Source organism: Bombus fervidus, chromosome 1 (assembly GCF_041682495.2).
Source record: "Bombus fervidus isolate BK054 chromosome 1, iyBomFerv1, whole genome shotgun sequence".
Taxonomy (NCBI): Eukaryota; Metazoa; Arthropoda; class Insecta; order Hymenoptera; family Apidae; genus Bombus; species Bombus fervidus.
The window spans coordinates 3,408,962-3,436,896 of record NC_091517.1 but is presented as its reverse complement, the minus strand read 5'-3'; the positions used below and the strand labels follow the sequence as shown (position 1 = coordinate 3,436,896).

At 33.9% G+C, this 27,935-nt stretch overlaps 3 protein-coding genes across 11 annotated transcripts in view; 2 read left to right on the top strand and 1 right to left on the bottom strand.

The window, feature by feature from the left end:
• Window positions 1–188: 188 nt before the first annotated feature.
• Window positions 189–3,496, top strand: LOC139986906 (uroplakin-1b). The gene is made up of 5 exons (XM_072002651.1): window positions 189–569; window positions 1,844–2,032; window positions 2,243–2,407; window positions 2,492–2,707; window positions 2,778–3,496. The coding sequence occupies exons 1-5, from the start codon at window positions 507–509 to the stop codon at window positions 2,952–2,954; spliced, it is 810 nt and encodes a 269-aa protein (XP_071858752.1). The 5' UTR covers window positions 189–506; the 3' UTR covers window positions 2,955–3,496.
• Window positions 3,497–3,822: 326 nt separating this feature from the next.
• Window positions 3,823–14,100, top strand: Tspan6 (tetraspanin 6). 2 transcript variants are annotated; one of them, XM_072002664.1, is made up of 5 exons: window positions 3,823–4,058; window positions 12,242–12,430; window positions 12,527–12,703; window positions 12,827–13,030; window positions 13,233–14,100. In XM_072002664.1, exons 1-5 carry the CDS (start codon window positions 3,999–4,001, stop codon window positions 13,305–13,307), a joined length of 705 nt encoding a protein of 234 aa, XP_071858765.1. In that variant the 5' UTR covers window positions 3,823–3,998; the 3' UTR covers window positions 13,308–14,100. The 2 variants fall into 2 exon arrangements, with proteins under 2 accessions (XP_071858765.1, XP_071858771.1); XM_072002670.1 differs by lacking the exon at window positions 3,823–4,058 and adding an exon at window positions 5,846–6,025.
• Window positions 14,101–14,832: 732 nt separating this feature from the next.
• LOC139986835 (uncharacterized) overlaps window positions 14,833–27,935 on the bottom strand; it is a 388,837-nt gene continuing 375,734 nt past the window's right edge. For 4 of the 8 annotated variants that reach the window (XM_072002492.1, XM_072002519.1, XM_072002529.1 and 1 more), the window contains 10 exons: window positions 27,559–27,649; window positions 24,200–24,448; window positions 23,226–23,490; window positions 22,258–22,711; window positions 21,751–22,015; window positions 20,991–21,360; window positions 20,525–20,814; window positions 20,104–20,337; window positions 19,733–19,883; window positions 14,833–17,721 (listed from right to left, as the gene is read on the bottom strand). In XM_072002492.1, the coding sequence (XP_071858593.1) occupies window positions 17,468–17,721; window positions 19,733–19,883; window positions 20,104–20,337; window positions 20,525–20,814; window positions 20,991–21,360; window positions 21,751–22,015; window positions 22,258–22,711; window positions 23,226–23,490; window positions 24,200–24,448; window positions 27,559–27,649 (2,623 nt within the window). In that variant the 3' untranslated portion in view covers window positions 14,833–17,467. Of the gene's footprint in view, window positions 19,117–19,732; window positions 19,884–20,103; window positions 20,338–20,524; window positions 20,815–20,990; window positions 21,361–21,750; window positions 22,016–22,257; window positions 22,712–23,225; window positions 23,491–24,199; window positions 24,449–27,558; window positions 27,650–27,935 lie in introns of all 8 variants that reach the window. The other 4 variants (XR_011799729.1, XM_072002509.1, XM_072002540.1 and 1 more) reach the window with 4 other exon arrangements.

Below are 27,935 nucleotides of genomic sequence, written 5' to 3'. Positions count from 1 at the left end.
AACGAGAAGTCCCATAAAATGCCAGATTTATTTCGAATTACGTTTCTGGTTCAATATACGTAATTTTTGATGTATTCATTACAGAGGGCGCAAAAATCATCGATTTTTTGGCGAGGTCGGTATTTTAGCATCAGAATTCTCTATTGCATCTACACTATTTCTTGTCTGTGGAAAACACATGATCCTTGATTTTAATCGATGAAAAACAAAAGTATAGACATATCCTTTGGTATGAATAAAGGGAGGAAAAAGAAATATTACAACATGAAACGTACATTATTTACATGAAGTAATAACATTCGAATTGTATTGATAAGGCTAGTAGCATAATTGGTTACGTTTGTAGCTCAGTACTATAAGGAATGTCGGTTCAGTTCTGAGGTTTGCGCGTGGTCACCGTGGTGACAGTTCTTCAATACTTAATAGTGACACTTTCTTCTTTTCCTTAGCTTGTATTAACTACACCTTCCGTTCATGTTGTTTAAGTGATTTCTATTAATAAATTTATGATGGCACAGACGCTTGTTTGTTTACAGTACTTTCTCATCGGTGGTGCTATCATCATTGGTGTAAGTGTAAATTTTCTACCCTTATTTTAAATGGTTTGTGTTTAAAACCCTCCCGATGGATCACGATTTAATGTTATCTCAAAGAAAATTTGTCTTATTTAAGTTCTCAGATAAGTATCAAATGATATTACATTTTCTCAGTTTCGTTTTTCAACATTCTATTATTAAGTGTTTAGCAGTTGGTGACTAGTTTCAGATTTGTCGTGGAGTTGGATATCCGCCAACTTACTATGCTATTCCCCCATCATTCTTTTGGACACTTTAACCTTTATGCTACGAATTTCGATTCTAGTCGAATGTTATTGCTACGTATCCGTTTACTACGAGATTCGATTTTAATTCATATGCAGCTGAAATTTATTCTTCTTTATTGTAAGGATTAAAAAGAGTTGAAAATTGAAGAATTTTATTATACATTTAAAATTAAAATGTCTTAAAAATAATTGAAGAAATGAATTACGCAGCATAAAGACTGTTTCGACTTCTGAATTATTATGTATTTTTTTCTCAATTAAAGCATTATAGTTTGGTCAATATTGAATGTCTTCCTAAAATCAATGTAATTGTAACCGTTTATGTTATTATCTATTGATTTATAAATAAGAATAAAATAAGAAAAAAGAATGCTTTCTTTTGTTAAAATTATTACGTAACTAAATTTTTTATATAGATTCGCATAAGTTTTTGATATCTAGTAGATAAACTTTATTTGTCTTTGATATCAATATCGCGTATGCACAGACAAATAAGCGCATTATCGATAGCTTAAACCCTTCGTACTGGTACTTCTGTATATGTGAATGCAAATTTGTGCAATAGAACATTATTATATATATTCAAAGAAAACTCTGTATCAAATTTAATTAAGAATATTTGTAACATTGGTTTTAATATTGTGTTGGGCTTATAGACAAACAACATAATGATCTACAATTCAACTGATCTATAGTCAATAACTGAAATTGAAATATAGATGGAGTGATAGTGCTAAAGTATGTCAAGACCGATTTGTTCACGGAAAAGAAAGTAAAATTGATCTTTAATATCGATGTCAAAATCAAAATTCGTAATTTGCGAGAAATGTTATTTCATAAAAACTTAAAATGTCTTATCATCCAATCTCTTTCGAAACCTTTAATCTTACGTATTACAAGCAACATTAAGATTAGATATAATTAATCATCGCTTATCACAAATGTTAAAGTATGTTATCACCGTAGAATTCATTGTATTACACCATAAATGATAAAAAATTTTCTGTTTACTGTCCATAGGTGTGCGGTATCATAGAAAGTGTTTGTGCTGGATATTTCATATACCAATTGTATGAATATTCATCCCTCACGTCTAGCAATGTATGTGGTTCAGCGATAACATTGGTCGTGATGGGTTTGATAACGTGTATGATAGCTTGGTGCGCTTGGCAATTCCTAGATTTCACAAATAGAGGCCAAGTTATAATTGTAAGGAACCTTAGATTATTATTTATTTCAATTATCAATTAATAACGCTTGCAAATACTTCTTTTCTAACAATAACGAATTTTACTTAGAAGTATATATGTATAAGTATATACGTTTATATATTTCTGATCATTATATTGCTTTCTGTTCTTCGATAAGATTTCCTTCCTTATCCATCTTCGATAAAGAAACATATAATTTTTCATTTAGTTTTCTGTACTGCTTATAATTGTTACAATTGTTAACACGAGCGCTGGAATTTGGGCCCTTGTTAGACATGAACAAGTGGATTTGTTACCAATAGCGCATGTCGAACATGTATTTGAGCTTGCTATAACGGACGATAAGTCTCGCTGGGATCGTATGCATTCAAAGGTACATTTAATTACTTCAAGATAATATATAATTCATATATCACATATCATATTCGAGTTAAATACTTATGTATTCCTTTCTTAGTTACATTGTTGTGGAATAAATGGACCAGCCGATTATCGTAGTCAAAATGCAGTTCCTTGGTCTTGTTGCGATACGTCATCACTTGTAAATCCTAATGATGATAAAGGCGTGTGTACTACCATGTATGCACATGGTTGCCAGCATGTAGTATTAAATCGTACTAGATCGATTCTTCTTCATATTTTTTTGCTTGCACTGTGCTCAGTATTATTACAGGTAATGAGATCTGTTAATCAGTTAACCACTATAGATAGAATCGGAAATGTGATTGTATTGCTATTTTTAGGTCTGCTTCATAACATGTATGTCATGTTACGTAAAAGCATGCCGAGAAAGGATGGAAAGAAGAAAGGACACGATGGTTATCTCTCAGTCATTCGAGCGAGCGTCCAAAGATTTCGGAACAGGCGATAATCTTCTGAATCATCAGTCAAAATATTCAAAAACGGTGCCTGATGTTTGATAATTTGAATTTTTATTCTCTTCAGAAGGAATATTTGTATTTTGATACTTACTGTTTATGACTGTATTCCATTACACAAATACTTTCATTTTAATCATTGTAGTATTTTATAGAGATCGTGTGCCGTACTTTGGTATCTTTTTTTAGCGCGTTCCTTTACTGTAAAAGTGTCGTTTATATTGAATATGTTAAATACATAATTCTACAATATTAACATAAATATCAGTAACAAAAATATCATGTACATTGCATGGTGTTATGAAACTATTCATGCCAAAATATTGTGCCATTTTACAAAATGTACCAAATACGAAGTTCCTTAGCTGAAAGACATTTTACAATTAAACACAAAAAAGTAAGCAAATCATAATTGACAAAGAATCAAGTAATGTTACTAAATATTATTAATATATTAATGCGAGAAAAACAAACTTTTATTATAAGATTTATCCTTATACCAAGAATGTCAATGATATATGATTTACACTTTGATTAAAAATTTGTACACTTTTAATACGAACAAAATAAACGTTTGTAAATAATTGTAAGTAAATTAAACCCAATCTTGATGTATATATAAAATGAAATAACAAATCTTTAAGTTTCGATAAGTTCCGAGCACGAAAATCTTTGCTACTAGAAGTTTCTTAGGTCGGATGTTGAAGTGTTTTTAGGAAGTTTAAAATTAATCGATAAAAATTTCAGTAAACCCTTCGGTGAATTTCATATTCTACGATTCATTTTTTTTTTTAATGTTACTCGCGTTATCAAACTCAACGGGAAATTCATACAAGAGCTTTTTATCTTTCTAAACAAGACAGGTACGGCGCTATTACGCTTCATAACTGAAACTGGTTTCGCTTAGCAACAGTAGCGTCAGTTGAACGCGGGACGTCAGTGTTGTAAGTGTTGCTGTTCTTGTTCGTGCCGTCCTTTAACCTAACCTGTTGAGCATCTTTCTGCGCGTCTTCCGAATCACTTCTGGTATTTTAACGGATTTATTTTCTCGAAACAGAAGTTGCTGGAAAGAGAAAAGCTACGAAGATGGGCTGCGGAATAGGAATGATAAAATACCTGCTTTTCATATTTAACTTCATCTTTGCGGTTAGTATATATTAATATTAATATAACATATTTCCACGATCTTTCCTATTTGCCCATGGTGTAATATTCAATTTGTATCTTATAATTTTCTAATGTGTTCTCGTTTAACGATTTATCATTTAAAAATGTATTAAAAGATAAATGAAATGAAAAAAGCTTGTCTGCTATAATGATAAAAGCGAATGCTGTGCTTATGAAATGAATGTTTAAGCGTGTAATGATGTTACTGTTTTTCTATCATTATTCGAAGACACGTTGGTAATTTACTAAAGAGTATACTGTAGCCTGTCGTTTCACTACGATACGAATAGATTTTACGCCGTATTTGATTTATAACCAATCATCATTGCTATTTTTGAATACTGATTATTGATCTCTTTTAACTGTATTGTCCTCTTATGATTTTTTATTAATCACGTAAAAGGAGCTTAGTAATCGAAAAATTTTAGTAAGTTTTATACGTGAATTTGGTTTTATTCGACAGTTTTAATTTTAATACTTTCATCAACGTGTTCTTATTTAAGAACTAAAACATAATGATTTTTCTTTTGCCGTTATAACGTTATTAATTATGATTACTCGCGTATCAATAACAATACGTTATGGAAATCTCGCAATAAATTTAACGCTTTCTTCGTCGACATTATCGCGCCAATCAACTGTGAAATTTGATATTTCCTTAATATTAATCATTATACGGTACTTGAAATAGCAACAAAGATAACAGTGAAGGGTGGGTCACAAATACTGAGTCAGAGAGAGTTTTACACGGTTGTTTAAACATACGACAATGTAAATGACAAGCCACGAGTCATGAATCATACGATAAGAAAAGCCCATTGTGGTTGAAAAATACCAAGCCTTTCGGGAACTGTCAACACTAGGCGATGTTTAGCAAAATATACAAAACAAGTTTTTTTCTTTACTCAAATATATTTCAGTGACAGATATAAATCTAAATTTATTCTATATTTCGCATTCTTTTGAATTCAATCTTTTCAAACTATGAATAGTAATAACATCGAATTAAAATGTAGGATGAATTTAAATGCGCATTATAATATCGTTACATGCATGTAAATATGTATAGGTATAAATAACATTGCGCAATTCGATAAAATATTACCAACAACTGGGGATATCGTGTGTTTCGAATGGCGTTAAGAAAGGGAACAGAGTGTATATTCTTTTCGACTATATATTAAATAATCGATGTAACGATTCAAGTTGTATTACAACTGTGGTGTACTCTCGATTTTATAAAGTTTGCTTAGATCGAGTAGTTGAAGTAGAACATCTATATCTCAACCTCAATAATTTTTTCTATAATTTAATCTCAAGATAAAAATTTAGTCTTAAAATCGATACTGATCAAAAAGTAAAATTCCATAATATTTTTAGTAATCTAAAACATAATTTTTTCTTGGCAAATTATCAGTGGAGACGATATATAAACTGCATGATTGTATACTCATTCTGAATTCGTATCGTTCTTTCCTTATCGAGATTTTACGGTTTTATGTTTTAAGGTTACGTTGCTGATCTCTCGCAAGCACGTTCTTCTCTCTTCGTCTTCTTTAATAATAGTAGTGTTGCATATAATGTTAAGAAATTGCATTCTCTTACAAATGACGTAAACGCGAATCATTGGTTGCCAGGGAATCCCGAATGATGAGTGTATGTTGCATTGGCGGACGAGAAACAGAGATAGAATGAAGAAACTTTTTCTCACGTATTTCAGTAGATACACCAACCGTAGGTGTTTTTAATGCTCGTTCCACGTTCGTCTCGTTAGATCTGTGTGTGTATCGCCTCGATCGTCTTTGTGACGTTATGCGCGTTTCTCTTCTGTTTCGATTGTGTCGTTTAATTTTTCGTCATTAAAATCGAGTGGTGAAAAGATCAAGATGAGTTGCATATCGGATTGTATTAAATATTTGCTTTTTATTTTTAATTTTATATTTTTGGTAAGTAAACTTCGAAGCCAACAAGCTCTGCAAGATCACGATTCAAAAACCTTTAAACTGTTTTACCTACCAAATGTCCAGATTATAGATGGCTCTTCTTCTTTCTTAAATTTAGGAAAGGGATAGTTTATAGTGGAAGAGAAAAAGGTACTAAAAAGAGTTTTAAATATTTCTTAGGGAATTTGTCCAGACTAGGTTTAGTCACCAACTGGTTTTCTATTTGTGAAACAGCGCAAGAGAAAAACAGGAAATGGGGTTGGAATTTTCGGGTTGTAGAAATAAGAAAGCACGTTCTGATGTTTAACTGCCACGATAAAGCTGGGGTATTAGATCACAACAGTTTGCATGTTTTACAATGGAATTGCGTCATTTCTTCAGAGAAACTCCCCTCCAGTCAGAGAAGAACTGGATGTAATTCTGCTCTAAATTGTACGTTTTAGTCAAGGTTCGGTTGAACTGTAGTATCCTTGACATTTTATGGATCGTTAAGAACGCACCTTTATATTTCGTTTCTAAACACTATCATATTATTCAAGTAACTCGAGCATGTATTTTACATATATTTTGCATTAATATTTCATAATATTGGATCAATTCAGAGTTCATACAGTAATTCATAGTTAAAAATGCAAATTACTTATAATGAGATGTGTTTATGTAAGCACACTTTATGAATAATAGGAATCGTTGCAAAGTGAAATATTCTGTGTATGTTTCACTATAGTTGTTGATATCTCTACGTTAATTAAAGGAATCGTTTCTTGTATTGTGCGTTGTATCATTAAGAACTCATACATAGGTAGAGTTTGAATACGCTAGTGTGAAATTAAATCGCTATCACGATGTAAATTCAGCGTCATGCGGTATTTGCTCGTGATTATGGGCATGTTCTGAGATATCTCGCAATTTATATATATGATGTCATTTTCTAGGAAGTCTGAAATCGTGTTAATTAACGTCGATAATAATGCTAGTAACATTAGCACTGAAATATTAAAATAAAAATATTATAGCTGAAAATTACGCTTTGTCTATTTAACAATAAATATCTTTTATTTCTTTAAAAGTAATATTCTATCGTATGTCACAATAAATGTCGACAAATAATTTTAAAAAATATTGAATTATTTGAATTGTTTGTTTTTACATACATAGTACAGCTTCCTAGTGAGGTGCCGTAAAGTTCTTTGATAGTCTGTATATTTTGGTAAAGAAGTTGTGTACAGTGAATAAGTTAGGTGAATCGAAGGCATTTTATTGATTTTCTTGTATAGTTGCCGAATATATATATATATCAACATTTGGAAAAGAATGGTTCAATCAGAAAAATACTTCCACCACATAACCGTATTCATCATTTCAATCAAATCTTGCTTTTCTTCTAACCATTTTGCATATAATGATACATGGTCTTTTTTTTACTCACAGTCTTTTGTATTAGATTTTTTATGTAACGTAGTAATTTTCGAGCGTACCACGAGGTACTGTGAAATCAGTAGTTACTGGTTACATCACGTACGAAACGTAATCATGCGATCGGTAGTACATTTTCTTCTTTGTCTTTGTCCATTATGAAAAAGTATAATATTGCAAGCACGTTTAGCGTCGGATAAACAGAGATTAAATTGTCCACTGTGTGATTGCTATATTGTAGATAAATTTTTGGCAACGTATACAAAATTGGCACATAGAACTGACTGAAATTCTGAGGTTGCCTCAATAGCTTGACGAATGAAATAGTATTTAAGTATTAGCATTTTTAAATTTTAATTCGTTACGTAAACGAATCAAAAGAATCAATCAGACTGATTGTTTGACTGAAATAACTTGAGCTAGATTCTTTGTATGCCAAACAATCGATGTATACAATTCATCTATTTAGTATATCGCTGATAACTCTTTCTCCCTAATCAGGCAATTAATCCAACACGAGTAAAAAAGATTGCCTGACACGTTAGTCAGCTATCGAATCTATCGAAGATAAACTTAAATCTCATTCTGTATTCTGTGAAACGATATACATTACTCATACTAACGCATGATGTACTCCAAATGTTTTACCAGTTTTCTACGCGATCAATAATTCATACGAAGCAGCAATGTCAAAAGAAAATATTCACGATAAATTAGTTGATCTACAAAGCAAGGTTGCACTATTTCTTTTATGTAGTTATTTAATATTAGCGATTAATCTTACGCAAAATTTCTACCTTAAAATCATGATCTATATTAATCTATATACATATACAAACAATTAATTTTATGTTAAAATTTATTTGAGGAATCGACTTGTGTAAAAAGGAATAATGGTAACAAGCTAACATATAAAAGCGTACATGAGCATAGTTTTCGTAATTTTTTAACACATTCGTGGAACGCAGTGGATCGACTTTTGTAGCATTTCACAAAGATAAGTATCGCCGCAACAGGGAAGTACACGATTTTACTCTTTCTAAGAATGGAGATAAATATCGGATCAATGGTGAAATAACCGGTTCCGTTTGCTTTTCACAATCTTCCATAAATTTCGACGACTGTATCTCGTTTCATTATAGTTTTGTTATCACGAACTTGATTATATATGCGCCAGAAACCTTGTCCTGGAAATGTTGACTCATCTGCGTTTTGGTATATTTCGGGTATTTTGCGCGCAGGTACTACAAACGTAGCTGCGCATGCGAGATTTTTCAAACAAAGAAAAGAAAAAAAGAGACGTTGCACGTTTGGCAACGTTTCTTTTGTGTCGCGACGGAACACTTTTCAAGGCTTCGCTGTTTTTCAAACCGAAAACAGGTTTTATTAGCGTTTTAAAAAACTAGCAAGATAGTTGATTTTTCTGAAATTGAAACGATTTCCATTACGTGACACAGTTGAAAATATATATTTTTTCTTCTTTCTTGTTTTAACTTATACTTTGCGGCATTGCATGTTTAAAAGAACGCTAGATGATAGAACGATTATACTTTATATCGTCAATTAACAGCAATAACGTGCCAATAAGTATCGTTCTCTGAAACTATCAATACGCCTATAGTAGTTTTAACTGCAAGCATTAAGCTTAACGGCTAAATTGATTTATGTACTCACAAAACGAACTATTACTGGAGTTAAAATATTTTTTTCTATTCGGAAATGTGAAATGTATTAACATATATGAATAATATTTTCTGTTTAAAATATTGATCTTTCCGAATTTCTAAACTGTCTCTTATGATTTGTTGTTAATGTTGCTATTAAGGTATTTAGCTTTATAGTTTTTCATTAAATCATTGATTACGATCTCAAGATAAACTCTGTGTTATTGAATATCGATTATATTTCTGTTGATTTCTTGGAAAACTTGGTATTATCTATAAAATTGTTCAGAATTATTTTTCAAATATTTCAAGCTACAAACTACTTTTACACGATTTTCATTTAGAAAGTTCCAGGTGGCAGACCTTGGCTCTTCATTCAGAAAGAATCTTTGTTCAGGTGGAGATATAAATGAATACGAGAAACAAACTGCAAGTTAAAAGAACATACAGTTCAGACAAAGTCAATTCAAAACTTATTTCCATCGGCAGAGACGTATGTTGTTTCAGCGGAAGTCAGTACCGAGGCATATGTTGAATAGAATGATGTCATCTAGTTTGAGCGATCAAGTATATAGCCTGCGCGTTCTCTATTCTCTGACTATTCATATTATCACGTCTGGGAATATTGCGTCCGATTAAACCAGCTTGATATGACTTCAAAAGTTCTTAACTCTTAATTCCTACAGTGAGAGACATCTTAGACGTTATAATTATCATGATAATTTTCTCTCGAATGACGCTATGTTTCAATCATCTTCGTCATTATAGACTCATATAACAATTTTTATTTAAGTAAAAATATTAAACAAAATAAGATTAATTTTATGGATATATAACCAAGTAACAACACATTTTAATTGGAGTTCAACAATTTACGTATCTTTTTTTCTGGTCAAACGTAGGGTGATAATAATTGGGAATTGAATCGAAGGAAATACGTAAACAGCTTGTAAATATATTGATGTTTCATCATCGAGAGCGATAGAGAAAAGCACAGTATCATAATTTCTGAATAATGCATAGATTAAATAACGTGCCGTTGCGCTTTTTTTTTATTAGAATTTATTTTTTATTAGAATCAATCTTGAATTCCCATGAGCTCCTCCGTGTCAGGCATTAATCATTTAAGATTCTGTGCATCGATCCTCAAATTGTTCTCGATTCTTTAAAATCTACCGTAGAAACTTGAATAATAATAATAATAATAATAATAATAATAATAATAATAACAATAATAATAATAATAATAATAATAACTTGAGAATAACTACTCCAACTAGATCAAAGTGTACAGTCCTCTAACTCAAGGAAGCTATAGCCGAAGAATTATAAGCAGATTTCAAATGATAAATTCACGTCGCGGACTAAAAATTGCGTGACAGACATTCGCACATGTCCGGCTCTCAGCATCGATCACAATAGTTTCAAACATACGCGAGACACAAAGGAAATATACTACAATATAAAGTGTCAAGGATACACACGGCGTATTTACGTATTGATATGCAATTGGCTTTACTCGAGCGAAGTACAACCATTGATTTGTTTGTTCTCGTGAAATATAATTTAATTTTTAAAACTAGAATCTCACCTAGTTCTAAAAAAGAAAGTTACGCTGCATTAGAATCTCCTTCTTTAATTCGATCTGTGAAAATGAATTGTTCTGATAGCGAGCACAATGATGTATGGTTTAGAACCAATAGAACTTAGAAAACCTATTTTTGATTGTTTTCTATTATATTAATTTTGACAAATTCAATATCGTGAATTTTTAATTCTGCTCGATTTTGCGTGACCTCAAGTGACTCATAACCAATTTTGTGATTAGACGTTGCCGAAGTAGTAGCCCTCGAGATTGCTTTTTTTTTCAATTCAATATTTTAAGAAGTTATTTATCTGATTTCGATGCCATGATCAATATTTATGCACATCTAATCTAAACGAAACTTCGAGCAATCGCAATTTCACTGAAACGTTTATCGGTCTATTTCCTACTTTAATCAAATAATTGTACTTTATAGCAATATCTTATCATTGATTGCTCAATATCCACGATCGCTTACAGTTTACATTTTACAGTAGCAATTTTTATTATATTTTTGATCGGTAGTAAAATTCTACGAAAGATTTGATGTTATCTGTAAAATAGAAAAAATTAATAACTCCGTTTTATTAATCGCATTATATTTTTATAATTCCTAAAACATTAATTTTAGAGAACTTTCCTATGATAACATGGTTTCGTAGAAGAGTATCCATTGTGAAGTTAGTTATCCGATTAAAAAAAGATATTTATATTTCGATATAATCATAACAATGATATGCAGGATCGTATTACTTAGAATTATATTACTTAGATTGTATTAGTTAGAAAGACTTGCGTATGTTACGTTGTAGATATTTCTTATCTCTTGTCTAAAAAACATTTCAAATATCAAGCAGATAGCATTATTATCAATCTTGTTTTATCAGTGAGATTATCAATGAGAATACTGTATTCTTTTCGCTGTTTATTTTGAATCATCGATGGATTTAGTAAATTTGTAAGTAATATGGAGTGCAGATAATTTACATTACAGAAAGTCCGTTGATATTACTATAGGAATTTTTAACATTTCTTTTTTCTTGTCCAACGATATTTATTATCTTCTTTTTTGGTTGCTCATTTCTTTTGTGAAAGTTATACGATTGAACGTGTATCTTATTGAAAAGATTCTGATTTGCTCGAGGTCTATTGTCAGTATGCTTTGTTGAAAGTCCGTTCAACTAGCACCTGGCTCGCACCTGGAACATGACCTAAATTCATCTACAGACGGTTGCAATCGTAATGTACCGTCTACAGAATGTTCAATGCCAACCGGTTAATATTGTGCAATGTGATGTAATAAGTTGCTATCTTAACCTTCAATCGGTATATATATTTAGAAACTCGACGATTCAATCGATTAAAAGTGGCACAAAAATTAATTTAAAATGAAATAATATTAAATATTATCAAATAACCCTTCTAATTGATATTTTTTGTAAATTTTATATTTCGTATATTTTTATATTTCCTATATTAGACATATATTGTATTTTGTATTATATTTACTCAAATTGAATTTTTGTTCATCCTTGACATTTTTACGTGTTGCAGATATGTGGATTGGCTATTTTAACTCTTGGCGTTATTGTACATCTGCAAGTGTCAGAAATTACCGATCACATTGATACCAATCTTTTATTCCCATCGATAACGTTGATCGTTATCGGCAGCATAATCTTCGTAATATCATTTTTCGGATGCTGTGGTGCTATCCGGGAGAGTCATTGCATGACGATTACCGTAAATATATTGATTATATTTATCACTTCAAATTCCACCTAACATTTTATTATAAAGATAGTACTTAATGAGATACAAATTATTTTCCGCTTTTAGTTCGCATCGTTCCTTTTGTTCATCTTGATCTTGCAAGTGGCAGTTGCTGTTTATGTGTTTGTTGTTATTAAAAACAACGATGACAAGGTTGATATCACAGAGAACTACGAGAAGTTATTCAAAAATTACGGTGTGAACGAAGATAGCACAAAAGTGGTTGATCTTGTGCAGAGTAGCGTAAGTAATTTTACCGTTTTTAAATGAAAGAAAGTATTCGTTTTTTGAAAAACATTCTTCTTATCGAAAAACATCCTATCTAAAAACGTTATGATATATCAAATTCGGATTGCTTTTGTACAGTTGCATTGCTGTGGTGTCTATTCTTCGAAAGATTTCAGTCTTCACAACCTCTCTATTCCGCCAAGTTGCTGTGGCTTAACAGAAAAACAAACCTGCTCTTCAATCGATGCGTATCCAGTAGGCTGTGTGTCAGAACTAAAGCGAGCGATCTCTAACGCTGGAACTATACTTGGCAGTTTAGCTATTGCTATTGCCGGTGTTGAGGTAAGTTTTTTTTTATCGCTGTATTCAGTAAATATCGCGTTAGTCGTAAATAAAACTAATGAACTGTATTTGTGCCGATTTTCACGATATTTTATAATTTCTTCTATGTTTCATGTATATGTATAATATAAAGTATAGCGTACTATAAAATATAGCAAGAATATGTGAAATCTGTATATAAATTATGTATATCATGTTTCAGTTGATCGGAATCATATTCGCACTTTGCTTGGCAAATTCTATAAGGAACGCTCAACGCAGAGGCTACAGAGTGTAAGAGTTCTTCAAAGATAGCTGAAAAAAATATATATTAAAAACGAAAAGTAATATAATTGATAACACTACCATTAATAATTTGATCTTAAGTGACAGAAGAAGTGCAGTTATTCTATGAAAACAAATTTAGATATTTTTTTAAATGGTAGATCAATGAAAATGAAGACGGGAAAAGTGCCTGTTTTTCTAAGTTGAAGCACAATTTTTGTTTAAATTTTGACTTTGGTATGTAATATGAAATGTATAAACATATTATTTAATATATTTTTAATTTTGGTACATTTCTGCTAAATTGGATATATTTTTTTATGTACGATAAATTTGTAATACTGATAACCTGTCATTGATAATAATAATTGGTGCAAAACGTTTCTAGAGATTCGATACATTTCATGTTTATTCTTGTTGTATAACTTTTGTATATATTCACACACATATATATAATATATATATATATATATATATGTAATATAATGTCTTTTGCACACAATTAGCAAAAATTGTTATTGATGCACCAGAATATCAGATCATTTTTTATAATGTAAAATTAAACGTTACCGAATATTCTGGTAAAACAATAAGTTAAGTCACATTGCATAATGTAGTTCTGCGACTATCATAGGAAAATATTTTTATAATAATATTTTAAAAAATACATATGTATTACACAATGCTTTCAGATGCTTTTATAAAATACTGTTTGTATTGTTATTTGTACAGCACACATTCACTATATTTTTCAGAGGATGTCGAAATATATATTATTTCTTGTAATAAAATTTATTTGATCCAAATTTTTAAGATTATTAACATATTATTTTTTGTGTCTCTAAAAGAAATTACTCTTACATTTTACGAAACTTGAGATTATCATACTTTTAATTTATGCATCAGTATTTAACTATTACAACTGTGGCTGATGATGAATGGATCGTTATCTCTAATGCGAGAATGATTGCTGTTGCAACCGTCAAGTTTATTTAGAATAAATAATCTGGGTACAAATATAATCGATACCGTTAATAGACGTTCGTACAACGTATTCACGCAGATTGAATAGACCGCTCGAGGATGACTCGATAATAGCTCGCTGATAATGATTCGTAAAATAACTTGGTAATCGCTCGACAATGATCTCGCTCGCGATCGTGTCCGCTTATTTATACTGGTCTGGGGGAGTCGGAAGATTCAAATTCGTTTTGGAACGACGGTTGCCCTCAATGGCGATATTGTTTTTGCCTGGAGATAATCTAGCTCTAATTTCGTGTGTCTAAGCGGTATCCGTGATCCGAGGCACAATAAGAACACGAGTCGCTCTCACTTCGCCTCGTCCTATGACTCATGTGTCGCCACACAGCTATTTACATGCAAATGAAACATTCACATAATTAAATTACTTTTATTATTTATTGAAATATTTGTCTATCTTAGTGGACAATATGTTTGAGTGGACTGATAATATTTATATGTATATCAATAGTATTTTTATAGGAACGGTTTTCTAGATTGAACATCGAATATGCGCCTTTACATTCGTTATATTGTCGTTATTTATTAAGTTCAAGAGAGGATAACTTACATCTGTTGTGCTATAATACATACTATTTACAATGTCCCAATCACGAGTTTATATCTATCGATAGATTTTCTTTCTGTCAATTGGGATAGAGGATCAGTGCTTTAATCATTGCATTTTCGATATAATGCATCTCACACGTACCTTATAACTATCGTTAAACGATTACTTTGAGACTGCAGGATATAAGTTGTTTTCGTTTGGAACTTCTTCGTTGTAGTTATTAGATATTAAAATTAGCGATGTGGTAAAGTTTTATGTAATCATTAGATATAAACAATAATAATATACTGGGTTTCAATATAATATGTATGTATAATATTTTTTATCTCTTTTAACATATGCATAAAGGATGAATTAATTATTCTAGTCTCATACACATTGTATATATGGTAATAAGAAATTGTGTGTAAAAAATGGACTAATGGAAAATACAACTCTATATTCGTACAGTCTCCATTTCAATATTGAAAATGTTCATCGTGTTTAATACATATATATATATTATATAATTTAATATATATATATATACCTACATGTAAAATATTTCAATTTCTATCGACTTGATACCTTAAACATTATATGAACTATATTATTTCTAGTAATTTGACCAAACGCAAGTTAACGACTTATCTCGAACGTTATATATTCTTGAAATAGTGTGAATTATCTTGTACAAATTATGACGAAATTATCTACTTGGTACGGCGTTTTGATCATAGCGTTACTATTTTTCTGTTGCGAGTTTTTTTACTTACGTTATTTCTATCATCTAGATGTGACTTATTCGCCGAGCGTATTTTAAATATATCCGTTTGAATTTGAACTTCTTCTATTTTATCTTACAGATCATAAGTAATACATTCAATATATTTTCGTTGAAGACGGAACAGAAGGTTATATCCACTCATAGCGTACATATAACACGTGTCTCATACCAACAACAGGATATTAGAGTATGTCCTCAACGTTTATTGATGATCGACGAAGAAGAAGAGTACAAATTCATATTCATACAAAATCGTCGAGTACTCTTAATCTAAATTTTTCTAAGCTCAATTTTGGGAAGATAATACGCGACATCGCATTCTTTAAATTATATGTTTTGGTTTGAAAAATGTAGAAACAGTTATTCTATCTAAATATTTTAAAGATACGTTCCAATCATGATTTGTTGTAATCGACTTCTGAACCTTTAAAATTCTTTATGAAACGTATATTAAAAGTGTAAATTAAATTTCATGTGCGTAAGAAGTAGATTTTGTTAAGATCACCTGATATTTTATGATCCTGCCAAGATCATCAATGGAAGTACTGTTTGAAATATGTATTCAAGTGTACAGTAATCTATAATCATAGTTCCAGTCTATGATATTTTTCTCATGATAGTTCATATATACTGTACATATTACACTAATAGTATTTTTTTGTATATATGTATAGACCACCTCTTAGATAATGTTATCCATACTTTAATATTTATGTGTATATAATAATTAAGGAGTCTACTTCCATCTTGTGAGCAAGAGCATACTTCCAGTATGATAAATTGTTCTAGGACTTTTTATATATATGAAGAAAAGATAAAAGGAAATTCATCCAACGTTTTGTTCAAAGGAAGTTTTCAAACAAAAGATGATCATTAATTCTAGAAATTATATACCCAAGTTTTCATCATAAAGTCAAAACAATATTTTTTATATTGTGATTATCTCAATAATAATTTATATTCATATTTCAAAATTTTTAAAAACCTCAATACACCATGGTATTCAAGATGCAAGTAGATAATGAATAATTATTCTTATTTAGAAGAAAATCAATATGCTATTTACAGATTTGAATATTTACGAATGTGATAACAAGTAGCAAGTCATTAGACACCAAAGAAAGATGTACATCTTGAGAATCTCTATGATAAATAGGCAAACAATATAACAGTACCTACGTTTAGTGGTTTTTATTTCGTTAATTTATTTAATAATTAATTTTGTGCAGAAATATCCATGTTTATTCAAAAAGCAGGTATCATTCAAAGTAATAAGAGAGTATAAAAAAAATTCTTTTTTATACTATAGAATTTTCTCTATATTTTATATGTTATACTATGAAAAAAGAATACACATTGTTGAAAATTTGTGTCGAAGATTTTTGGGGTAATTTAACAAAAATAAATAGATATCGTCGCAATAACACTATACTGACCCTTAGCAAAACACCCGTAGAATATATTCGTACAAGAAGAGCAACTTGTACGTTTCCATCGAAATTATATGCAAATTACTCGCTATAAGTGTACGTGTAATGTAAGTGTACGCGCGACTTAACAAGAATAATAAAAAGAAATCAATGTACCGTTCAAGATGTTATAATACAATTTGTTTTCGTAGATTTCAGTTTCATGTACTTATGTACTTTTGATACAGCATTGAAGCTTAACACCGGCGCGGCATAAGTTCACCATAGTGTAACAAAGCGTGCGCGCTGACCTACAATTAGAACAGGATATTTTTCCTACCCTTACAAGAGTGCTCCCATCGCGTCAACGTGCAATTTTACGATAGACTTCTACGTCGAAGCTGATCCTAGAGAGGAGAAAGCTTCATGATGTCGCTACGAAGCTCTGTAGGTGGTGTGTCATCCAAATCGATGAGACTAGCGTTCGAGCCTGTCGAGGAAGGTGCCACGATCTCGTCGAGGAAGTCAAACGAGGCCACAGCTTCGCGCTCCTTGTCTCCGTATCGCACAAAGAAATCGTCACCTCGTCCGATGATCGACGGCCTCGATGAACCCCAGGTTGACGGCAATCGCAGCACACGGTGTGCCTGGGCCGCCGATGCTGAGAAACCAAGCGCAGCGGGTCAACATGCCTCAGACCTCACTTGATCTCTTTTCTCTTTCTTCCTATACCGGCTCTAGCAGACACAGAGTAGCTCGGCTTAGCACTCTTACACGTATCACGTTCCTCTCTCTTTCTCTCCCTCACTCTCCTTTATCATAACGTATCTGTCCATTTTTTCTCTGCCTTCCATTGCCACGTGATCGTTTGTTGATCTCTCTCATGAATGGGTACTTTCGTATGGAGAGTTTTAAATATTGGCAAGTGCTCGATTTTCCATGTACGATTTCATTTCGTGACAGCCAAACAGCACAGTTGCAGATATGTTTTGTAAAATTTATTTACGTAGAGATAACTTTGGAAACACTGCTATGTAACGTTGATATGTTTAGAAATAAACTGATTCTTTTTCGGTTATTTACCTGCAAATACATGTTATTTGTCTGCCACGAATAACTTGACGTGATTGAAACAAATGAAAATGAGATATTTATATACGAAAATTATTATGCTAAAGGTTAATGTACTAGGTATGTAAGGTTTGTGTCTTACTTCCGTGCTTTTTCTTATAAGATGACGAATAATAGGAAAATGATCGAAATAGAAATAGTGGAAAAGTCGAACACCTGCCAATGACGGAAATCAACCAGTAGTAGTACTTTTCAGAATGAGAGAGAAAGTAACTGTTTTATATAATCCTTGACGCAATTCCAGACGCAGTTAGATTAGATACAATGACAATATATAATAAATAATAGAACAATAGAGAAGTATTTACATAACATGTAATTTTTAAATACGAAAACAATTTTCAAATATCTGTTCTATTTTATTAACTAATCAAACTTACTATGTATCTGCGTACAAATTTCACGTATATTCTAGTTACAAAATCATCCTAAATAATAACGAACGTTATTTTGTACGTGTAAAAAAAAATAAATAAATAAATAACAATATTATTAACACATTACGGACAAATTTTCAGGAAAAACTATAGACATTGCCTTTATTAAACGTTTAAAAATAATAAAACAAAAAATATGTGTAATATAAAAAATTGTCAAACGCATCGTTCGTAATGTGTTAACCGACGTTAAATCGGAATTTATCAGATATGTATATATCGGATTTTCATTCGTTTAATAGCAAAGATGGAATTGCGTAAAGGTGACTCGTAACGAATTCGTTCTAACGTCTTCTGGTTAATAATCGGTTAGTAAGCCAATAGAAAATCCGTTGTAGCCGTACAGTTCACGTTGGATCAGGCCAAAATAGGTCCCGGTGAAACGATTCCTCCCAACTGGCATGTCGGTTACAGAAACTGATCGTCACTAAGCCGAACTACGTAGCTTTTCTTGTGACAATCAAAGCACACCGCGTAGGAGCTACCATCTGAACAGAAAATGTGGAAAAGGCTATGTACAGCGAGGGCTACCAGCGTTCGTGTTCATGTTCCGTTTTCTTTTGTAACTGTACAGTGACGGGGTGTTAATCGGCCAAAGCCACTTAACAGCGTGACGTGTTAATGCGTGTTGGTGTTCAATCTACGCTAATATACATACTTATTACTGTGAAAGTTTAAAACGGCACTGAGCAATTTGTTTTTATTTAACATTTCCATTTACTTTAAATACATTCAAATATTTCTTAAATGAACACATTCTACGTCAAACAAATTATTTCACATATTGGAGTATAGTAGCGTGATTTTTGATACTGTTGTTAGTAATGTTATTTCGAATATGATAAGCGGAAGCGATTCTTTGTTTCACAATGCATCCTTGGAAGAAGAAACATGTATATATTGAACAAGAGGCAGAAAGACGTCGAAATTGAAAGTATGGTCGAGATTCGCAAGCTTTGAAATCTTTTATTTTAATAACATTTGTGTCTGTTGAATTATATCGTATCCAGCGAAAGATACACTTTATAGATAGGAGAAAGTATCTCAGAGTGATGTGCAAGATTGGACAAGAAGATGTACTACTAAGGGATTGTTAATAAATACCTTTCTTTTGTCGTCGGTATCGGTGTAGTCTATGCAAGTGACGATAATCAGGTGGTTCATCCCCCGAGTCACTTCCGGCTGATCCGCTGCTCGATGTCGCCGAAGAACTTTCACTGCTTTCTAGCATCACGTCTAATAAATTGGCTCTTGCCTGGAGAAATATCAATTTTATGTGAAAAAAATGATAATTAGGTAATTGCTATTTTATAAATTTAAATTCGCAATTTTCTAATTGACCAGTTAACTGCAGAATTTAGTTTTAGAAATCTCTCATCGGCTTGGGTCATGGAGTACGTCAATAAATACAAGCGACGACGAGTCGTAGTTACCTGGTTAAAATAACTATTGAATTTTTTACGACCAGTACTCACTTTTGGGTCGGTAAAGTCAATATCTCGTTCAACGTGAACCCATCCAGTCGGACAGCAGCAAGCGAGATCCAATTTTTCAAGCGGCACCTGGCTTTCTTGGGTAACGGTGTTCTCTTCACCTTTTCTGATCATTCGATTCAATTCATCTATCACATCTTTCGACGTAGCACGTTCGTGAAAGCTCAGCGATCTGTCCCTGCCTTCGACTAATAGCGGTGCTCTTGCTGGACTTACCTAATGAAAACGTAATGTCAAAATACTGTCCGAGCAATAGGGATTGAACTAAATTTTCAATATTATACATAAAACACTTAACCATAAAGCTTTGGAGAAAGCACACAAATGAAATTTAAAACAAGGATGTAAATTTTTAAATTTTAAATTATGATTTTTCGTTTCAAATTTTTACTATAGAACTTACAACTGTGCTTGGTGTAGAGGAAGTAGCAGCTTCCTCGTCTTCCTCGGGAACGGCACCTAATTCAGACGGCGCGACCGTAGTATAAGAAACACCACCATTGCAAGCTACCGCACTGATTATTCTCTCCTCCGGCGCTAAAGAGGGTACGGGTATCTGATCGAGCAAATCGTCGTTACTGCTCGTTTCAGCAACGTTCTCGATGTTGCTGCTATCTTGATCGACAGATGTTTCTATTTCAGCGCACATCGCCTCGGTTCCAGACTCGTCCTTGTGTTCGGTTTCCTCTAGAACTTTTTACATAATTTTCGTTATTAGCTTTCTTAAGTATTCTTTTCTTCCAACATTTTTGTTGCTTAGAATTGTACCATTAATTTTGTGTCGTGACACGTGAACTTGGGAATAAATTTTGAAATAATAAAATACAGCGAACATAACGATACGACATATAGACATGAAAAGAATATACCTTCCGTTGCAAGAGTTGCACTATTATGTTCTAGTAGATTATTTGGCAATTCAGCCAAATACATTTGTTGTTCAGCGATAAAGGACAACACGCTCTGCAATGCTTGTTCCCTGTCCGGTGGAGGTCTTCCGCTTCTCGATGATGTGCTTGCCAAGCTTTTCGTACTCTCGAACTTCACCAGTCTGTAAAAGTCTCTGGTGAAATCCGTGCCAATGGATGGAGAGTCTGGATCATCGCTGCAGCCGGATAACGCCGCAGAGGATCGTTTGCTGGAATTTTCAAATGCTCCTTCTTCACTGCTCCAGGAAGCACCAGGACTCGTAGCGTATGGCCACGACCCAGTCGCCCTGGCATCCATAAGAAGAGCAACCTAGGTAACGAACAAGAGATTCCCAAATAAAAATTGTATACAATTGCATTGTTTAACGAATAGCTTAATTTAAGACTAAGTAGAACTCTGTTTATATGAACTCCAGTTATTTGAACCAAGTTGTATTCAATACCCGGTTAAATTAACTCTTGTTAGTTAAATTCATTTATTTAATCCATTTAAATCCACCGAACGTAAATTCTTATCATATGAATGAAAAATCATAAAACGGAGAATCAGTAGACTTTTATTATATGAAATCTAATTACATAAATTAGCTTTCTACCGGAAAGTTCGTATAAATGGAGTTCTATCGAAAATTTATCAATTGTTAAAACCATATCTAATTTGAAGAAGATATAAAGAAGCAATGTTGTTTTCTATTCTTACCAATTCGCCTCCTGTTCTATCAGCAAGGTAACTGGCACCATTCCACAAACATTCATTCGCGTCTTCTTCCAATTCCAAAGGATTATGTTCCTTGATTGCTGGAAGAGCTGGGGTGGTAGTGGTGGAGGGTTCCTTCCATACTGTAGATTCATTTTGAACAAGGTCCTCGGTGGACAACGAGAAACTCCAATCTTCCAATTCTGCTCTGTCGTATTCCAACTCGAGGTGATCTCGATGTTGTTGAGCACTTCTGCTGTCGTCCAACCTTTGGGTTGCAAAAATTTCAATTTGTTTTCCTTTTCAATCCATACCATTGTGTTTTACATATATTCAATTTTAAATCGAATTTAAACTGTCAAACCAATTTGATCATCACGATCGATTTCCAATAAAAGTAAATTAATAAAAGTAAACAAAAAGGTCATATTACATTTTTATTTGATAATTTGTGATTAATGATTACAGGAAAAAAAGGACAGGGAAGTAATTAGGAAATTATGAACGAACCTGAGCCATTGTTGCACATACTCGGCATCCCAGCCTTCTTCTTCGACTAGAAGAAGAGAAGAGGATCCCATGGGACTTGGTAGCTTGTACGGCGTGAAATTGGTTGTAGTGGTCAGCTTGAGGCATAGATGACTGTCAGAGAAGCTGCGCATCACGTGCTGATACGGTAGCAAGTCTTTGGTAGGGGGATAACTGTGACGTGGATTTATTCCTACGGTGAGATTCAACGGCAAAAACAGCACGTCCGGGTCGCCAGCGTCAAGGGCGACCAGCCGTGCATCCGGTGAAACGTCTGCCTCGGTCTCGTCTGTCGCCTCCTTTAGATCTTCTAACCCTCGGGATGGTTCCTGTCGAGCACCCTCACCCTGTACGTCGCTGGACATTGTTGAATAACCCTCGTCTCTGTTCCCACTTTCTGGACTCTCGCTACCTTCCTCTTCTGACGGTTTTTGTGCTGAATTATCGCGGTGAGCGTTACTTTAATCTTATTATCTTAGCATTTGTGTTAATTGTTAATACTATAATGGTATTGCAGATATAACGAGTAACACGGGTAATTGTCGTATGACCATTGTGAATACTTCAGCTATACATTTATATAATGCTTATTTTAATTCTGGCTCTTTCAAGTCATATCGTATCCTTAATTCTTTTACGAGCGAAATATTTCTTGGACTGTGCAAACAAATTTTTCCTTCTTAATTATTGATAACAGAAATATATATATTTGTGACCTTTTATAAGCGAGATGCAATGTACTAAAATTAGAATCAGTTTTATTGAAAGCAAAATATATTTACCGTTTAATTAGTTCCTAAAATTTGAAACTACAATCGAATGTAGAAGGATTAAAGATTTCACACGCACAACGTACAATCACACGTGGAATTATCTCGTCAAGCTATATATATTTTTAAAACGATTACTCGTTCATAAAAGATATTTTTATTTGGTATTGATAAACGTACCCAAAGGTCTGTTTCTTCGACATTTCGTAGCAGCCATGACTGGTATCTGTAAATTGAGCGAGCGTGGCCTTGATAAGGGAACCCAAGCTGGGTCCAGACCAAGAGCAGCGACTAGTGCCGCGGGTCCAGCTTCGAGGATCCCTTGAATCAATTCTGTCGGACTTCCAGGATTTGCGGCCTGGGCCAATAATCCTGAAAGCGCTCGATTTTGAGCCTCGAGCTCCCGTATACGCCTCTGCAATGCACCGATTTCTTCTCTCAGACCCTATACAGCATAAAGAAACGATAAGTACGCCGTTTTTTCAAACATAATCTTAGAAATGACAATAGAAAGCGCGTTAGCGGACGAACAATAAGGATTTCAAAGTAAAATGTTGAAAATGTGATTGGATAAACAAGCGTTTGCTACACGAAAACTAGCATTAAAGAAAATAAAATATTCTTCTGTTCGTTGTTTTTCCTTCTACGTGCTAAAAGGTTCGAGCAACGTCAAGTTATTCGAACACAGAAGTTTGTCCCCTGGAAAATATTGATAAATATATTCGTGTTATTTAATCGAGCTAATTTAGTATGCGTGAACACACACTTGCAGCTTTGCAATCTCGCAGCTCAGCAGATGGATTAGACGGGATCGACATTAAGGGTGAAATCTGGTTAACCACTGGTAGATTTCTTTTAAACAGGTGGTACACGTAAAAGAGGGGAAGAATTAAACACAAATATTATCCCGTAAAGGACAACGTCTTATACTGGTTAACGAAATCGACTCAGAAGTATCAGTATATTTTAAATGCAACGTAATTTACTTCGATATCACAAATCTTCGGATATCATCAAATAATTAGACATAAAGATCGAATGACGCGAGTATGTCATCGCGACAAAAGATGAATAAAAAAATGAGAATTAAAAGAGGAAATGAGAAGAGAAGAAAGACAAGTCGAGGATGTGGTAACGAGAGCATAGCAATGAACCTTTTGGGATAGAAGGGCGCGGACCACCTGGTTGGCGACGTCGTCCAGGCACCGCTCGTACTGGCGACGCTGAGCGTCCGCGTCTCGTGCCAAGGCAGCGTGTTCCGTTTCCAAGGTCGCTAGACGTGCCACCAACGCAGCATGCACCTCACCAGCACATGCAGCCTCCAAACCGCGCAGCTGACCCCTCATCGACTCGTTCTCCAGTTGCAGCTTCGAAATCTGAGCCTGATACTGATGCACGCGTGCCTGTTGATAAATGAAAAACAAAAAATAAAACGTCATTAACCAAAAAGCGGTTCAATGTAACTCGTGTCACTATTCTAACTCGACGAGGTGATTACAATAACTCGAACTAGGATTAGATTTGAGTTATTTAATTTTAAGTGGATTACAAATGATAGTCTTCGTCGCGTGAATCGTAGAATACAAATGAGAATAACAAATATTCCAAAATTATATGTAATATTTAATTCAAAGCCTCGTAGATTATAGTATCAATTGAGAAATAATACAAATCGCACGAGAAGATGATAAAACTTTTGCTCGGATGTTTCAAAACGATGGATAAGAAAATCAAGGAGCGTTGCTTTGCTTACTGAGAAATCGGCAATAATTCGAAAGGCTATGACGGTAATTCGAAGAAGTGTCGCGCCTCCTCGGTGACCAACTGCAGTTTTCTCAAGGATTCGGCGCAGTTCCGTAGTCAGAGTTAATAACACAAGCGGTCGTTATTAGCAGAAAAGCGTTTAACGTTAAATTAGGGCTGTAGAGACCTGTCGGGGACAGGGGTGCTAATAGAGGGTGCGTGTGTCTGATTTATAACAGTCGTGCCAGCCAGCCGGCCCTTGCTAATGTCTACACTCCCTTCTTCTTTCGAAGCTGAAGGGAGAGCAACGATTTTCTGTCATCTCGCGGGAGAAGAGCAACGAAAAATAGAAATATAAACTGTCCGCTTCATGGAATTCTTTCCACAGCGTACCTTTTCGCGTCGTTTCCCGCCACTTTCGACTGATCTGTCGTCGCGATCGTCAGCTTCTGCTCGCCTCTGAATTGAACGCATCGAGCATGGGGACATTTCTAATCTAATTAATTTCTAATCTTGAAAAACACACTCGTAACAAGATGTTAAATTCGAATGTACGAAGAATTCAAAAGACAATTTACTTGAATTTATAAAGAACATATGAGCGAAGGATACGAGTTGCAATTTTTAGCACATCCTAATTAGATTTCTTTCCTCGTATATCAGCTCCTTTAATTTACCAATAGAACAACGTTAATTTATTAATACTAATAGAACTAAAAACAAAAATTCGTCAGCGATGTGACGAAATCTATTCGCCTCTCATACCAGAAAAAATTATATTAAGCGGAGTTTTCAAACAACTTTTCGTCTTGAGATCGCGAAGAAAGAAGGGGGATGCACGCTTCGCAAGTAAAATCGAACAGCTAGAGAGAACACTTGCAGGCATTATGGATATACTTCCTCATAGCCGGCAAAGGGACTTTTAGGGGGGTGGCATCGGTGGGGCGGGACGACATTGAACCAGGGGATCGAGTGACGATCGATAATAAACGGTATTTCGTGGGGCAGTGATGCACACCCCACGCGCTCTAAATCTACGACTCTTTTAGAAGCAAACCGGCCGTGAACGAGATAGTGCGTACCATTCTAAGGGTTCGTAGCAAACGCGACCGTTTACCGTTTCCTCCCCTTTCATTGTACACGGCCGCGTTACGTTACTTCGTTAAGTCAGGAATATTGGTCGTTGGCAAATATGTGGCGAAAGTATTGTCAGTTCGCAGATGGCTCGCTTAGGATCGAGCAGAAATTAGGGAATTTGCTGGCGGTATTTGCCAAAATTGCCTTTCTACGAAACCGCATTCTATTCAAATATGTTTCTCTATCTTTGATTTCCGACGTGGTTGGACAGGTATAACGGATAAAAACAGATTTTTAAACATAGATTTCACATACGCTGTAGGTTGTAAATGATCGTAAAAGTAGTTTGACTCTACGTCATATTATAGTATAGATCATAAGGCATATGGATTCGAAAATGAAACCTGTAGAACCTAGAAATGTAGAAGCTTCCTTGAATGTAATTAAATATATCGTAAAGAAATAAAAACATGAAAATATTGTTTTTAGAAAAGAAGTTTTCTTTTCTAACAAAGTGGGAAACATTACGTAACATACATAGTTTTTCTATAAACGAAGAGGAAAATTTAAGGTCAACTTGATTTTTTAAATGCCATACCCTCTTGTCTACAATACGACAGCATTTTCTCAAACGAATTCATAGATGTCAATCTTTCGGTTTATTGGAAACATAGATTAGCCAAGTTCGAAGAGTTTCGAATAAATGCACCCACCTTTCACCCGCGTGTGCGTCTGCTTCAAATGTACAGAGAAATTAATTAAAACGCCATCCGATCGGTAACAGGTCCATCGAAAAGAATATCCTTAATCGCACCGATCGAGTGTTTTTAATCGACGCGGAGTATACATAGCGTGCATATCGCGTTCTTCGGTCCATTGTGTCGCTTCATGGATCGAAAGTACCGAGTAAGAGGACGAAATAAATTGCGTTACGTGAATTCAACGATAAACCCAGCACCCCGCTTTGTGTCGCCGGCAGGAACAATCGTACATGACAACTTCAGCTGAAATACAATAACAGCTTGTTGGTTCGCGTTACGAGAGCGTTGTTATTGGACCATGGCAGCTGGAAGCTTTTTACCAGAGTGTCATCGTGTCTCGACTTCTGTTTACAAAAAAAAAAAAAGAGAAAAAACAAATAAATCGTAGAAGAGAAAAAAGAAATAGCCGCCACAATAAACGTTGGAAACTCTGTTCGATAGACTAGAGAATTTGACAGCCTCTTCGTTATCTGTTCGTGCTTATCGACAACGGGACCCATGGTTGAATCAAGGGGGAGATATTCCGCTTTTCATTTCACCCTAGATTCGGGAAGCTAAAATCCGACGAACCACTCGAACGAATATAAATTCAAGGAGGACGGCACGCGCAATTGAAAACCTGCAGAAATTGAATTCCTTCAGGTACTTATGTTTCGATGTAACACACGATACGACTAATTATCGAGCGATCTTGATCTTTTGAAATCACAAGATTTAATGACATCTCGTAATGTTACATAATTTAATATTTTCAAACAAGTGACTGGCAAACATTTTGAAATTTTACCAAACACTGTAATGAGACATAATAATCATTAGGTATTAAACTGACTGTTAAAAGTGGTTCTGCTGAATATCGAGGTTTATTAATATTATGGATAATCGACTAAACTTCTGAGCTACTTCGAAACATTTTTTTGGTAAAATCTTACCTCGTAAGAAAGTGTGAGCGCAGTTTTCTCCTGCTTCAGCTGTTCGGCCCTGTGCTTATGCTGCAGTAACCCCCGTGATGTCTCCTCCATCCTGGAACAAATCGAATTCGCTTGAAGGAGCTGTCCAATTTTAATTCTCGTCGAAAAGGTTCTACCGTACCGTGGCCCCGTTCAATCCCTTTGCCATTGTTGCGCATGTTTCAATTGCTTCCAGCGTGATAATTCTACCGTGAAATATTAATACTTCAGAGTCCAATATAACTCACCGAGGTCGAAACGTTTGACGATAAATAAAATTTCAAATAAAGAAAAAAAGAAAAGAAAGGAGAAAATATTCCAATGCAATTAGCCTGTAAAAAATGTATCCTTTGTCACGG